Source organism: Sciurus carolinensis, chromosome 9 (assembly GCF_902686445.1).
Source record: "Sciurus carolinensis chromosome 9, mSciCar1.2, whole genome shotgun sequence".
Classification (NCBI taxonomy): Eukaryota; Metazoa; Chordata; class Mammalia; order Rodentia; family Sciuridae; genus Sciurus; species Sciurus carolinensis.
This window is the reverse complement of record NC_062221.1, coordinates 15,356,172-15,371,066: the sequence shown is the minus strand read 5'-3', so window position 1 is coordinate 15,371,066 and position 14,895 is coordinate 15,356,172. Positions and strand designations below refer to the sequence as shown.

Below are 14,895 nucleotides of genomic sequence, written 5' to 3'. Positions count from 1 at the left end.
AGACCTAAGTTTCCATTTGGTATTATTTCCCTTCAGCATGAAGAATCTCCTTTAGCATTTCCTATCATGAGACCTGTTGACAATGAAGTCTCTCAGCTCTTAGATAACTAAAGGATGTTTTCATATTTGAACAAAGTTTTCATTAGGATAATTCTAGATTGAGAACTTTTTTCCTTCAACATTTTAAAGTTTGGTGACTTCCTATGTGAAGTTAACTGTCAACTGTACTGTCGTTCCCCTACATGTAACCTGTCTTTTGTTCCTGCACTTAGAAGATTTTTCCTTATTATTACAGATCCTAATGACATTAAAAAACTAATAAAGAACTGTTTTGAGCAACTTTCTACCAATACATTTGCCAATTCCCATGGATAGACCAATTCCTAGAAAAACATAGCTTATCAGAACTGACACAAGCAAAAGTAGGACATCCGAAAAGCCCTCTGTGTTTGAAGTAATTTGTGATTTAAAAAATAACTCCAGTTGAGATAGCTTTACTGGCAAAGTTGGCCAGTTTCTTAAAGAAGAAATAATTTCAACCTCAAACACAAAACTCTTAGAAAATAGAAGGAAAAACTGAGCATGGCACACATCTGTAATCCCAGGCACTCGGGAGGCTGAGGCAGGATCACAGGTTCAAGGCCAGCTCAGCAACTTTAGCATGAGCAACTAAGCAAGACCCTGTCTCTAATTAAATATTTAAAAGGAATGGGATGTGGCTCAGTGGTTAAGCACCCCTGGGTTCAATCCCTAGTACCAAAAGGAAAAAAATACTTATGAACTCATCTTTTGAAGACTGCGTAATTCTGATACTAAAACCAAAGATTTTATGAGAAAAAATACATAGGATGAATCAAATCGAGATAATACATCATAACCAAGTAGAGTTTGTCCTAAGAATGCAAAGTTAAATATCTGAAAACCAGTTCACATAATTCATATTAACGTACTGAAAGAAATAAACCATGTAATTATCTCTATTCATAAAAAGTTCTTTGACAATATTTAACCTGTTTATGATTTAAAATAAAAAATTCAATAACGTCTAGAAGATAACCCTTAATCTGATCAAAGGTGTATATAAGTAATCTGGAGTCAACAAAGCAAGGATTATCCACCTTGTTAAAGTCTATTCAACATTTTACTGGAGAATTCAGCCAAGAAAAGGCAGTTACTTGCAAAATCTTAAAGAATCCACAGAACAACTTCTTGGACTAAAAAATAAATTTCGTAAAACTTTGAGATTCAAAATTACACAAATCAATTGTATTTTTATTAACTAGCAGCAGAGAGCAAAATTTTTTAATTATATTCTTTTCAATGGCAGTTCCAAAACACTCTAAAACACTTAGAAAAACTAACAGAAAAAACAATGTCAAAAAGGTTGAGCAAAGGTCTAGGACTAATTTCCAAACTCATAATCAGGGCCATCATGAAGACTATGGTACCTTTGTAGCTTTAGCATAACAGGGAGATCAGTAAACTGACAGGAGTGTCCAGAAAAAAAACATGATCAATTCAGTTTTAACAACGTTTCAACAAAGGTATGGAAGCAATTCAGTAGAATTTGCAGCCATGGGATGTGCAAGAATTTCTTAAGGAGGGTATTGAAAGTACTGATGTTTTTTCCTAAAAAATTTAAGTTGGATTTCATTGAAAATAAAAACTCTCCTGGACTGTCTCTCTTCCTGATATTATCACTTTTTCTTTTTCTTCTTTCCTTCCCTTTTTGTTGATGATGATGGTGGTATTGGTAGTTAATATGATGGGCATAAAATATGGTGGTTCTAATTTGTAAAAAATTGGGGGGTTTTGTTTGTTTTTGAACACGAAGCTAATTTTCACCAAATTTGGGGAGCTTTTTGCTTCTTTCCTCAAATTATTTTTTTCTTCCCCTTTTCTCTCCTTCTAGAGCAACAATTATATTTATGCTGATTTTCTTAATATTGTCCCACAGACCTGAGTCTCAATTCATTTTTCTCCTTTTAAGTTCATGTAAATGTTTCATTTATTGTACTTTTCAGCTCTACAGTTTAAATTTTTTAAAATACAGTTTACATTTTTCCATTGAGAGTTTATATGTGTTCAGTCATTATTAGCATATTTTCCCTGAATTACTTGAACATGTTTTTAGAGTAGCTGCTTTGAAGTCTTTGCCTGTTAAATTTAACATCTACGCCAGAGTTGTTTCAGTTGGCTGCTTTCTTCCCCAGGTTATGGGTCACATTTTCCTGTTTCTTTCCATGTCTTATTTTTTTAGGTAAAAAGTGGACATTATAGATAATATATTCCAGTATGTCCCGATTCTGTTCATGAGTTTGAAGGCTTGCCTACACTGAAACTGTAAGGTCTTCCCTGTGTTGCAATGTGTGGGTACTGGTGTGTCTGCTTAAACTTCCCCCACCCAACCCTGGCCTGGCTAGCTCCCAGGGTTCTCACCTGAACTTGCACAGTTTAGAGACCAACAAATGATTTGAGCAGAAAGCTTATACACCTCAAAGGTTCCCACCCTGTCACCTTATGTTTGTGTGAACTGTAGAAAATATTCAAAGTCAACACATTCACAAGTCCCTCCAGATTTTCAATTTTGTCAGATTACCTAGGGTGTTTTACATACATACATACTTGAGTCGTAAGTCAGACATCTGGACAGTTTTTTTATCATCTCAGCCTTCCAGAGCTCTCTTGCTCCCAGGATCTCATCCTGAATCTGTGCCTCCAGACAGTAAAACTTTTTTTTTCACTGCCAGAGCTGGGGATAGGAAAACACCCCAGGACCAAAAGACCAAGAACTCTTACGCTGTGCAGTTTTTCATAAGTAAGCACATCTCAGATTGTTGTCTGCCCTTGGTCGTTTTCAGTGATTTGCCCAGTTTTGTACTTGCTGCTGTGGTTTGAATAAATGTCCTCCAAAAGTCCATGTGTTAAGAAATTGGTCCCTTGGGAGGTGTTAGAGCCATAGGAGTTAGAACCCTGTGGGAGGTCTTTGGGTCACTGTAGGCATACCCTTTAAAGGACCCTGGTCTCCCTCTAGTCCCTGGCCATGAAGTGAGCAGTTTTGCTCCACCACACTCCTGCCATGATACCTGTGTCAGATTTTTCACATCTGTGACTAAATGACCCAACCAACACAACTGTAGAGAGGACAGATTTATTCAAGGGCTCACGGTTTCAGAGGTCTTAGTCCAAAGAAGGCCAGCTCCATTCCTCGGGACTCCAAGTGAGGCAGAACGTCATGGTGGAAGAGTGTGGCAGAGGAAAGCAGCTTGCATCATCAGGAAGCAGGGAGAGAGGGAGGGAGGGAGAGAGAGAGAGAGAGAGAGAGAGAGAGAGAGACTCTCAGATACAAAATATATACCCCAAAGCCACACCCCAGTTCCAGTCTCCTTCAGCCACACCTTACCTCTTCAATTAATCCAGCCACACCCTACCACTTCAATTAATCCTGTCAGGGATTAATTCGATGATTGGGTTAAGACTCTTATAACCCAGACATTTTTCCTCTGAACCTTCCTGCATTGTCTCACATCCAAACCATAACACCCTGCCTCACCACAGGCCCAAAGCAGTGGAGCCCTTTGATTATGGACTGAAACCTTCAAAGCTGTGAGCCAAAGTAAACCTTTTCTTTTTGTAAATTAACTATCTCAGATATTTTGTTACAATAATGTGCAGCTGGTTAATATATGCCTTTTGTGAAACCAGAATCACCCAATTTTCTTACACTATTATCAAAAATAGAATCATGATTATTTTTTGTTGTGTCCCTTGGGGCCAGTATTGTATTGGTAATAATTTTTTTTGAGAAATAGTTCACATATTATAAAATTCACTCTTTTAAAAATATAAAATGTATTGTTTTCATCTTGTAGGTAGCCCTCTGTATACCCGGGTTCCACATCCAGTGATTTAGCCAACCACAAATCAGAATTGTAGTTAGATCTATGATGCTACATCTGTGCTGAACATGTACAGACTTTTTTTTCTTTGTTACTATTCCCTAAATGATGCAATGAAACAGTTACTTTGATTACTTTTGAATAGTATTAGGTATTACAAATAGAAATGACAATATACATGGGAGGATGTAGTAAGGTTATATGCAAATACCATGCCATATTATATAAGGAACTTGAGCATCCAAGGATTTGGGAATTCATGGGGGGAGAGGTGGGGGACCCTGGAATCAAGCCCCCATGGATACTGAGCAATAACTGTATTCATAAAGTTGTACAGTCACCACTAATTCCAGAACATTTAATCATCCAAGAAAGAAATCCTGTACTTACTAATAACTCCTCCCTACTCCTCTCTTCTCCCATCCCCTGGCAATCACTAATATACTCTCCGTCTCCAGGGATTTGCCTGTTCTAGACATTTTATGTAAATGAAATCATATACTACGTAGCCTTTTGTAACAAATTCTTTTTCTTAACATAGTGTTTTAGTACTTTATTCCTTTCATGGCTGAATAATAATCTAGTGAATAGATATATAACATATTGGGTTTATTGATTTATCAGTTGATGGACACTTAGGTTAAAATATGAATGATGCTGCTGTGAACATTCATTTACAGGCTTTTGCATAGATATATGTCTTCAGCTCTCTTAGGTACGTGCATAGAAGTGGGATCAGTGCAGTATGTGGTAATTCTTTTTGAGGAGATGACAATTTTAACTGAAACCTGATTTTAGTCATTTCGTAGGAAGTTTACTGGCATTTTTATTGTGATTACTAATTTTGTATTTTTATTTTAGGCGTTTTCTGTTTATTGTTTTTTTTTTTTCTTTTCTTTCTTTTTATTGGAATAATTAAGCATGTGCTTATGCACACATGTGCTCCTCCTCCTCCCCAGGAGGGAATTTGGACATTCTATTTTGAATTGTAAAGAAATTTAAACTTAGGTGTTTATCTTAATGTCTACAATCAGTCCGTGTCTGTTCTAGCTGGGAGAGAATATTATCATGCTGATATCTTTTCCTGATATCTCTGTAATGAAGTCATCTGGAATTTTATACTTGGGTCTTTGTTTCTTTTACCTTTTTACATTATTTTCATGACTTTTCTGTTCTCATCTATCAGTTTTCCTATTCCTTTGCTCAACACTGCTTATTATATACTATATATCTGTCTTTTTCCTGGACTCAATTATTTGACAGGAGTATTTACTCAAGGAATTTTTTCACATAGACTGATAAATTTTCCAAGTCTTTGCATGTATAAAAATGTCTTTATTTTACCCTCTTGAATGATAGACTGGATTTAAAAATAATTTTTCTCTTAGAACTTTGAAGGTATGGCCCCATTGTTTTACTAGCTTCCATTTTAACTGATGAGAATTTTTATGTCAATGTGATTCTCAGTCTTTGGATTCTTCTCTCTAGAAACTCCTAGGAATATTCTTTAGCCTTTAAGTTCAGGTATTGTGCTGCCCAGAATTTAACTGTCTTTTTCCTTTTCTCCTGCTTAGTACTTGAGAGATGCTTCCCATCAGATTTCTGCCTTTTTCATGGTAGAAATTTCCTATAATTTTCTGCTAAACACTTTCTATTCTGTTTCTTGAATTATTAGTCATATAATGAAACTTTGAAATCCATTCACTATGACCCAACTTTTCTCTTTTACCTTCTTTGTCCTTTTGTTCTGTATTTTTGGAGCTTCCTCAGTAAAATCTTCATCTTACTAATTCACATTGGACTCACTTCTGTTAGCACTACTAACTGTGAGGTTAGCCCTGACAGGACATGTGTGTGTTTGGGAGCAGCACACTTCCTCCATATGCAATATTATAACTTGTCCAGAAATGACAAAAATACAACAGTGAAAGGGTATGTGTCTATATTGTGTATTCAGCAAATCCAAAGATCAAGTCCACATGCAAATTTTTTAAATTCTCTGGCTAGAATCTCTGTGGTGTCCTGTCAGTACCCAGAGATGTGTGTCTCCTCTGCCTGTACCCCAAGTGTTTTATACTCCTCATTTCCTCAGTTGTTATCCTCTTAATTGCATGCATCTCATCTTCAGAGTAATGTTTTTCCTCATCTGTTTGTTTATGGTCCTGGTAATTTGCTCATCTTTGTGTTTTACAATCCATTCAACTGCTTGAGTGTTCTTGTGATTTTGAGGAATGGGCAGGAGTGCTGCTGCTTGTCTCCTCAGGGTCAGCAGCTGCCTCTGAGATCACACTCTGCAGCCCACTGTGCACCTTTGCTGCTTCAGCTTGTGGACATTTGACCCAGCTATTCCAGATGCAGCTCATCTGATAATCATCCTGATATGTGACTGAGTCCCTCCCACTCCATCTGTCTGTGTCCACTAATGGGCTTAAAACTCTGCCTAACCACTCCTGCCTTTACAGACATTTTATCCCACATGTGACTCAGGCTGTGGCTTCCTGCAGTTACTCTCTCCTTCACCTTCATGTTATCTTTTCTGCTTCCAGGACACTACTGATAGTATTTCCTATTTTTCCCATGCATTTATGGTTGGTATTTATCTAATGTAAATGCCATTTCCTCAGAGAAGTTTTCCCTAACCACCCAATTTAAAGTAACTTCACAATTACATTCTGTTGCATCATTGTAGCATTTATCTCTAGTTAGTATTTATTTGTCCTCTATCAGTCTTTCCAGACCTAAACACAAGCTCCATTGGGGACCTTGTGTGTTGTTTACTGTTCTATCATGAGCAGTTAGAATAGTGCTTGGTATATAGTACACATTCAATGTATATCTTTTTTAAATACACATACACACCCACAACTTCTTTAATGGCCCAAATTTTAGATTTTATAACAGGAAAACTGGCTTAGCATATATTCTATATTAACCTCTCATTTTGAGACAAAAAGCTCTTTATTAGCCAAATAATTTTCTTTGCCAAAAAACTATACCAATCCATTGAATAATATAAAATGTAAAGTTCTTAATCTCCAACATTTTGACCCACAAGTTTTTAAAGCAAAACTTGAGGGAGATGTAATAGCAAAAGCTTTTATATTCTAAGAACAGCATTATACAGTGACCAGCAAGCAGAATTATATTTGCCTGTAGTTTCTATGACTGTATGAGATGTATTTTATTCTCAAGTAAATTGGAAATCACAGTGCTTCATATTTCATGCCATAGTATAATGGAGTTCCTTCACCTCAAACTTCTGTGCCTTAATTTTTAAACCCTTAAATTAGTTGAAGGATTTATTCCACCAGATAAAATTTTTGCTTTTGTCCCCTGTATCTCCTAGAGAAAATTTTGTGGCTTTAGGCTTTAGTCAGCTGACCAAACAATATGTGATAGTCATGAACACAGTTTTTTAGTTCAGAAACATTGTTTTGAGGGTTCATTTTTTAATTTTCTTTTTGGTACCGGGGATTGAACCCATGGATACTCTTTCACTGAACTACATCCCCAACACTGTTTTAATTTTTATTTTGAAACATGGTCTTAACTAAGGTGCTTAGGACCTTGCTAAGTTGCTGAGGCTATTCTTGAACTTGCAGTCTTCCTGCCTCAACCTCCCGGGTCACTGGGATTACAGGCACAGTGCCATCATGCCCAATTGGGGGTAATCTCTTAATTAAATATTAGACTGGAAAAATAGAAAAAAAATCTGCTTAGGTAGTCATATTTAGTACTTATAGTAACTACCATGAAAGAAAATTCCATGTCTCAGCCTCTATTTAAATAGGTTTCTCTTGCTTAGTATTTAGTCATTTGTTTCCATAGAATTTAATGTTACTAAATTGGTAGCATTCTTCTTTTCTACATTATGATCAAATTTATTCCCACATTTTTCCTTGACAGTGTTTTAATTTATATTGAAAAAAGTAAGAAGGAAATTAATTTATAGAAAATAATCAAAATTAATCTGTTTCATAAAACAAAAAATACCTACCATCTAGAAGTCTACTGTAGGTTATATGTATTTCTACCATCAAGAGGAAGAACTTAAACTCTACAGACTGTTAATGTCTTACCTTTGTAATTCTGATAGAAAATTATTTTAATTTTGTCTTATTATTTAGGCAAAGATGCAATTTACACAATTCCAGTAAAAAACATTCTTGCTGTGGAAAAACTGGAAGAGAGCTCTTTCAATAAGAAAAATGTAAGTTATATAAATATTTAAAGCATTTTAAACTATATGTGTATTATTTAATATTTTTAAGATGTTATTTTATTATTTACCAAAATTAATGGTTTATAACTTGCTAGCTCATACTCAGTCTTAAAATTGTCCATTATTGATGCCTCGTCTAGTCTGCCTACTTTATTAAGTTAAAGGAACTTTTCTCAGTACTTCCCTATTACACTTTTCTGTATGACATTCAAGTCTCTAAGTGATATCATCCCAACCTGTTTGTCTAGTTTTATCTTCTGCTGCTACTCAACACACATGATCCACTCAAGCTAGCAAGATGATGTCCTCATTCCTCAGTATTTCCCCACTGCTTTCCCTTCTCCTACTTTTCTCTCCATCTGAAATTCGCTCCCTTTATTCTTATTTACATGAAAATCCATTCCTCTCAACCTGTGTGGCTCCTGGAAATTACAATATGTTATATTACTGCTTGGTACCATCTAACTCAGATTGTCTTTGAGACTAACTTGCTTAAAAAGCAACAGTTCATAAGATATCTTGGCTTCAGGTATCTAGCCAAGGATTTCTGTTACATACTTTTTTCTGTTACGTGTACTATGTTCTGTTTTTTGAAGACTAACTTTTTATCTTAATTGCCTATGAAGATGTTCCAGGTAATACATACAGAGAAACCACTCTATGTCCAGGCAAATAATTGTGTGGAAGCTAATGAATGGATAGATATACTCTGCAGGGTGAGCCGATGCAATCAAAATAGGCTCAGTTCTTTCCATCCCTCAGCATATCTAAATGGAAACTGGCTCTGCTGTCAAGAGACTAGTGAAAACACTCCAGGCTGCAGGCCATGTACTGCGTAAGTTTCTTTCTGATTAAAAAAGTTGTGTTTTAGGCAGGAGTTGTGACTTGGTGGTAGAGCACTTGCCTAGCACATGATGCACTGGGTTTGATCCTCAGCACCACTTAAAAATAAATAAATAAAGGTATTGTGTCCATCTATAACTAAGAAAAAGAATTTTTTAATAAATTTTAAAAATAAAAAAGTGATGTTTCAAATTGTGATGTGTCCATACAATGGAATATTATTGACGATAAAAAACAATGAAGTACAGCTACATGCTGCAATATAGATGAACCTTGAAAATACTATGAAAGTATCCAGATGGAGACTGGCGTTGTGGCTCAGTGGTGGAGTGCTCACCTAGCATGTGTGAGGCACTGGCTCGATCCTCAGTGCCACATAAAAATAAAGTGAAGGTGATGTGTCCATCTATAATTAAAAAAAATTTTTTTAAGTGTCCAGAATAGATAAGTTCATAGAGACAGAAAGTAAATTAGTGGTGATCAGGGATGAAGGGATGAAGGAATGGGGGTTGCTAATGAATATAGGATTTTTTAAAGGGTGATAAAAATGTTAGAAATAAGCTGGGTGTGGTGGCACACACCTGTAATCTCAGCCACTCAAGAGGCTGAGACAGAAGGATAACAAGTTCAAGGCCAACCTTGGCGACTTATTGAGACCCTGTCTCAAAATAAAAAGGGCTGGGGAATATGATTCTGTGGTAGAGCACCATGGATTCAGTCCCCAGTACTAAAAAAGAAAATGTTCTGAAATTAATAATGGTTGTACAAGTAAAAGGCAAAGAAAGAAAGGCAATGTTTAAATAGAAGCATAAACTCGAAGGACTGGGGTGTGACTCCAGAAGGCAATACTTGCCTAGCATGTGAGAGACCCTGGGTTCAGTTTCCAGTATCCACAATCCCCCTGCCCCCCACTCACTACCACCATAAAAGAAGCTTGAACAAGATATCAAGGAAGAGAAGGGCATTTAACATTCTCTTTATAATTATATGGAATAGCCATAGTCCTATAGACTTAAGTAATAATGTACTGCTTTTGTGATAGAGTATAGGTTATGAAAATGAGTTTGTTAAAATTCCCTCCTTATATGTAGTCAAATAATTACCAAATCTCTCTTGATTCCATTTTATTTAACTATCAGTAAAACTAAACTTCTAAAGTTCCTTTTACAAAACTCTTGATTCTAGTTTTTGTCCCAATCGAAAGTCTTTGATATTAACAAAAGTCTTTGGTATGTTAACAAAATAAAACTTTTTCAATGTCTTTTAATTTCATTTTTACCACAGAGGTGTTCCTGCAGACATCCAAATAGATATTGATGAAGACAGAGAAACAGAACGAATTTATTCCCTTTTTACCCTCAGTTTACTTAAGCTGCAGAAAATGGAAGGTAAATACACAACTAATCTGTTTTTATAAAACTGTGAGCTTTTATTCCCAATTCCTGAAATATTGCTTTGGCATTATTAAAAAGTTGAAAGTGTTCCTAAATTTACCAAAGCTCACAAACCCCTAAATGGGATATTTTTCATAGGTATTCATGCATAAACCTGATGATCCTAATAATACAATTGATAAACTTTAGTCCTCTATGCACTTCAAAGAAAATCTCCCCAGAGACAGTTAAGACAGTTGAAAAGTGTCTATTTATACTGTAAGTTGCATTTATGGAATTTAGTTTTGTGATCAGAGATTTCACTGCTCCTTGTAGAGGCTTGTGGAACGATAGCTGTCTATCAAGGACCACAGAAAGAGCCCGATGACTATTCTAACTTTGTAATTGAGGATTCTGTAACAACCTTTAAGACAATTCAGCAAATAAAAAGCATCCTAGAGAAGCTGGACGAACCTCATGAGAAGTATAGAGAGAAAAGATCAAGCAGTGCAAAATATGGGAGCAAGTGAGTATTTTTAAACTACTGTAAACATGTTTTTAAACAGTCTGAGACTCTCTCCCACCTTATCCTCACAACCAGCTGCAGGCCTGCTACCCTTGACTGTCAGAGCCTTTCTCTGGTGTGTATCTCCCTGCCACTTAGAATCAAGGTGCTCATTGTTTTCTTCAGTCCAGCTGTCATTTTATCATGTTGCTGCTGTACTTTATCCCCATGTTCAGTCCTTCTTTATATTACCCATAATGCTTCATATATAGTGAGTAGTTTAAAGAAACAAACTTAGCCGTGAATGTTAGAAGTACTTAGAGTTGATTTTGTGGATTCATCACAGATACAGAAGATACTATAGTGGACAACAGCAAGAGCTAATGCGTAAGAGAGCTTACTCCAGCCCTGGGGCACCATACCTACTACTTCACCTCATATCACTTAGATTGCTTTTAGCGTTAAGTTAGGAAAATCCTGATTGAAGTGACAAGAATTTTTTTAGTCTCCAAAATTAAGTCCAAACTTCTTGGTTTGGTTAATCAGCAGCTCAATACTGTCATCAAGATCTGCCTGCCATTCAACCATCCTCAGTGAGTTGGTTTCTGTCTTCCTCAAATTTATCCCCCCATTGATACAGATGAGCTACAGTGGTTCAGAGGCCTGCATTTTTATAGTCCAAAGTCAGTAAAATCTGCGTTTCTACTCACTAAAAGAACCTTGTCTGGAGTACCCTCATTCTCTCTCGAAAACAGAGGGCTTCCCAGTACTGAACCAGAATCAGGGTCCTGTTTATAAACAAATGGATAGGGAGGGTTTGAATCTAGGCCAGCAGTTAACAGTATTTGCCATAGTATCTACTCACTCTCTCATTGATCCTCACATCAGTCCAACATGACTAACACAGCTGAGACTCAGGGAAGTTAAGTGCCTTACCCAAAGTCACACAGCTGATTAGTGGGAGGGCTTTGCATCCTGGCCCCACTGTTTTAAATATTCTTTGAAAATTTTGTGTGCTAATATTTTTTTTTACTTATGAACAACATAAGTCAGTTTGACTGGTGTAAATATTTGTTTTTCCTGGATAGAAAGCTTCTTAAATTAGAAAGGTTTTATTGTAAACAACTGTCTTTATATATTATACATTGGTATAATTGGTTCTCTTTTAACAATACTAATCCAGTTTTCTTGGAGCCCTGGGAAGTTTCTACATGAAGTCTTAGCCAGTCCTTGCCCATCCTCCTTATATAGTACCACCACCATAACTATACACACTGCACTACTACACCATTTTTATTTTTCTTTATTTAAAAAAAAAAAACCTATCTTGTACTAAATATTTATTTTTCCTATACCAAAATGTAAGATCCATGATAACAAGGGTTTCATCTGTTTTGTTCACTGTAATATCCTTACCTTCTAGAATAGTAATAAGTGGTCAGTAAATACTTGTTGAATTAATGAAACAAAAGACTTGGGATGAGAGATTATCAGAAGAATATGCTTAATGGATTCTGTATTTGTCATTTTTTAAATTTATATATTTTTTAACTTTTGAAAAATGGTTTTCTTTTACTGTTTTCTAGGGAAAATCCAATTGTTGGGAAAACATCTTAGAATTTGACCAGTTGGTTCAGGAGAACTGGAAAATATTCTTCTTGGAGTTTTCCAATTCACCATATATTTTGTTCATAATATTTAAGAATGAACATTGGCTTCAATGTCACCTGCATTCACATTGTATTTAATATTTAATGATTGAAGTTAACTGAGAATTCTGGTATTGCTGTTACTAGAGAATTTGAAACCCAAGATTTCCTTCATATCTTTGTGTGTCAAAGTTCATGTTTCTGCAACTTCTTTTTAGTAGAATCTTCCTAAAGAAGGTTCTAAAGAAGCTTTGAAACAAAGGGAACACTTCTCCATTGCAGGAAACCATCTCTTCTTGTAACTCTCTGCTCTGTGGACTTGTGTTCACTACCATTAGTGCCTGCTCTATACTGCCAACGTTGGGTTCTACTAGAAAACTTCAATCCATGTCAATTCAGAGCTTTCCATTTAGTTCATCTGGACCCTCCTTCTTTTAAGAAAAGAAAAACAATTTTTTCCTTTGGTCCTTTAGTCATTACAAGTTATGATAGAAACAGTGACAGAAACTTTAGAAAACTGCCAGAGCATCCCTGAAAGTTGTTAGATCCTTTTGCCTATTTAAAGATGTAAACAGAACTCAGGAGGAATCAGGGAATATGTGCTATTGTGTGCATCATGTTTACATTTGGGATGAGTGATGGCAGATGAAATAAAATGAGACCACTAAATTTTTTTTTTTTTTTTTAAATATCAGGTACTCATTTTCTTGATTTGAGAGTTTAGATTAACGTGACTTCTAAGGACATCTCTTCTAAACCAGAAGAGAGAGTAAACAGTGAAAGAAGGTGATGGGAAAATCACTTGACTTCACCTGCTGTTTCATGCTATAATAAGGGCACTGTAAGGACGCCCTCTTCATAGTGTTAGATGGTGATCTAACGCAAGAACAGTCACTTGGCGCACTTTAATAATCTGGCCTGTCCCAGATTATACCTTAGATACTCTGTGGTATCTATCTATATGATCAGTTGAATGATCAGTGTTTAAGTGTAGAAATAGTGCTTTCCTGAAAATGTTTATATTTCATTGCTGTTTCCTTATTGCCTACTAGCAAAATGGAATTTGAGTCAGCAATTATTTGAATCCTGTTTTTCCATAGTAATTTACTTCTGTCCTAAAAACCATAACTGTACATTAGCAGTCGAAGCAAGTTGCCACCTTGAAGTTAAGAGGAGGGATACACTTTGCTTCATCAGTATTAAAAACCATGGTACTCTTTATTTTGTCTTTTTAAATTCAAAACATTTTCTAAATGTGGTACTTTGAACCTTGGAGTATTTACATATGTTCCTGTTTAAAACTGTGACTTATTTATGTAAGTCTAGCTAGTAGTACTTTTTTTTGTTTCCCTGAGCATAAGCTATATTTGAAGATATATTTGCCAATTATGTTATTGGTGGGTAATTGAATTGTTATTAAGTAATTATTTTTAAAAGCCATTGGCACACAATCAGAGTCGTTCCATAAGTGACTGGGTTTCTCTAAACAACTTATAAAAATCAGTTGCATCTGACTCAGCACTTGTCTGCATTATGATAAGTTATTACCTCTTGATCCATACTAAAATCTGGAAGTCCTTTAAATTTTATGAATTTATAGATTCCATAAATCACACTGATTTATAAATGTGAATTTAGCCATTTAATAAATTTATTATGAATTCCATTCATATTAAAATTCCTCTTAGGATTCTCTAAAAAATGTCCACCTGCATTACCAGGTACCACTTGTTACTCCTTAGTGGCTTTTCTTTTCTTTTTTTACAGGCAAAAAAAATATATATGTATAGATATATAGAAAGAGATACATATCTATCTATCTATATCTATATCTATATATATCTATATCTCTCTATATAGATATATATAGATATAGATAGATAGATAGATAGATAGATAGATAGATTCTCCTAACATTTCTAATCCAAATCCCCAATTACAGTTATTTTTAAAGATCACAGGGCAATCAGAAGGATTTAGGCTGTGGGCATCTGTACCTTTGGATTTGAAGGAAGAGTTCAGTCATCTCACTATTTTCTTCACATTGACACTTTCAAACAACTATTTTGACTGGAAGTAAACAGCTTGGTACAGTCTAAAAAAGAAATGTGGGATTAATTTTCTTTTGAGTTTTTGCATTAAGAAACCATATGGGTAGGGCCCTAAAACAACCAAGGACCTTGCTTTCCTGGGGCCTCTTTACTCATGAACACTGGGTTTTAATACCCGATCTGCCTTCTTTGCCTTTTCTTGAAAGCATTTGAAAAAATACATGGCAGCTCACTTCTCCCTAAAAGCCTGAAAATCCCAGGAAGGACAGAAAAAGGTGATGGGGGGAAATTCTTGCTCTAAATGCCTACTCTGATTTTTGGTTTAACCATTTCCATCAATTGAAATTATGGCA

At 35.6% G+C, this 14,895-nt stretch overlaps 1 protein-coding gene across 2 annotated transcripts in view; it reads left to right on the top strand.

The window, feature by feature from the left end:
• Positions 1-14,637, top strand: part of Rasa2 (RAS p21 protein activator 2) — a 103,886-nt gene extending 89,249 nt beyond the window's left edge. For both annotated transcript variants that reach the window (XM_047564412.1, XM_047564411.1), the window contains exons 20-24: positions 8,027-8,109; positions 8,748-8,956; positions 10,249-10,352; positions 10,674-10,863; positions 12,429-14,637. In XM_047564412.1, the coding sequence (XP_047420368.1) occupies positions 8,027-8,109; positions 8,748-8,956; positions 10,249-10,352; positions 10,674-10,863; positions 12,429-12,459 (617 nt within the window). In that variant the 3' untranslated portion in view covers positions 12,460-14,637. The remainder of the gene's footprint in view (positions 1-8,026; positions 8,110-8,747; positions 8,957-10,248; positions 10,353-10,673; positions 10,864-12,428) is intronic.
• Positions 14,638-14,895: the final 258 nt, after the last annotated feature.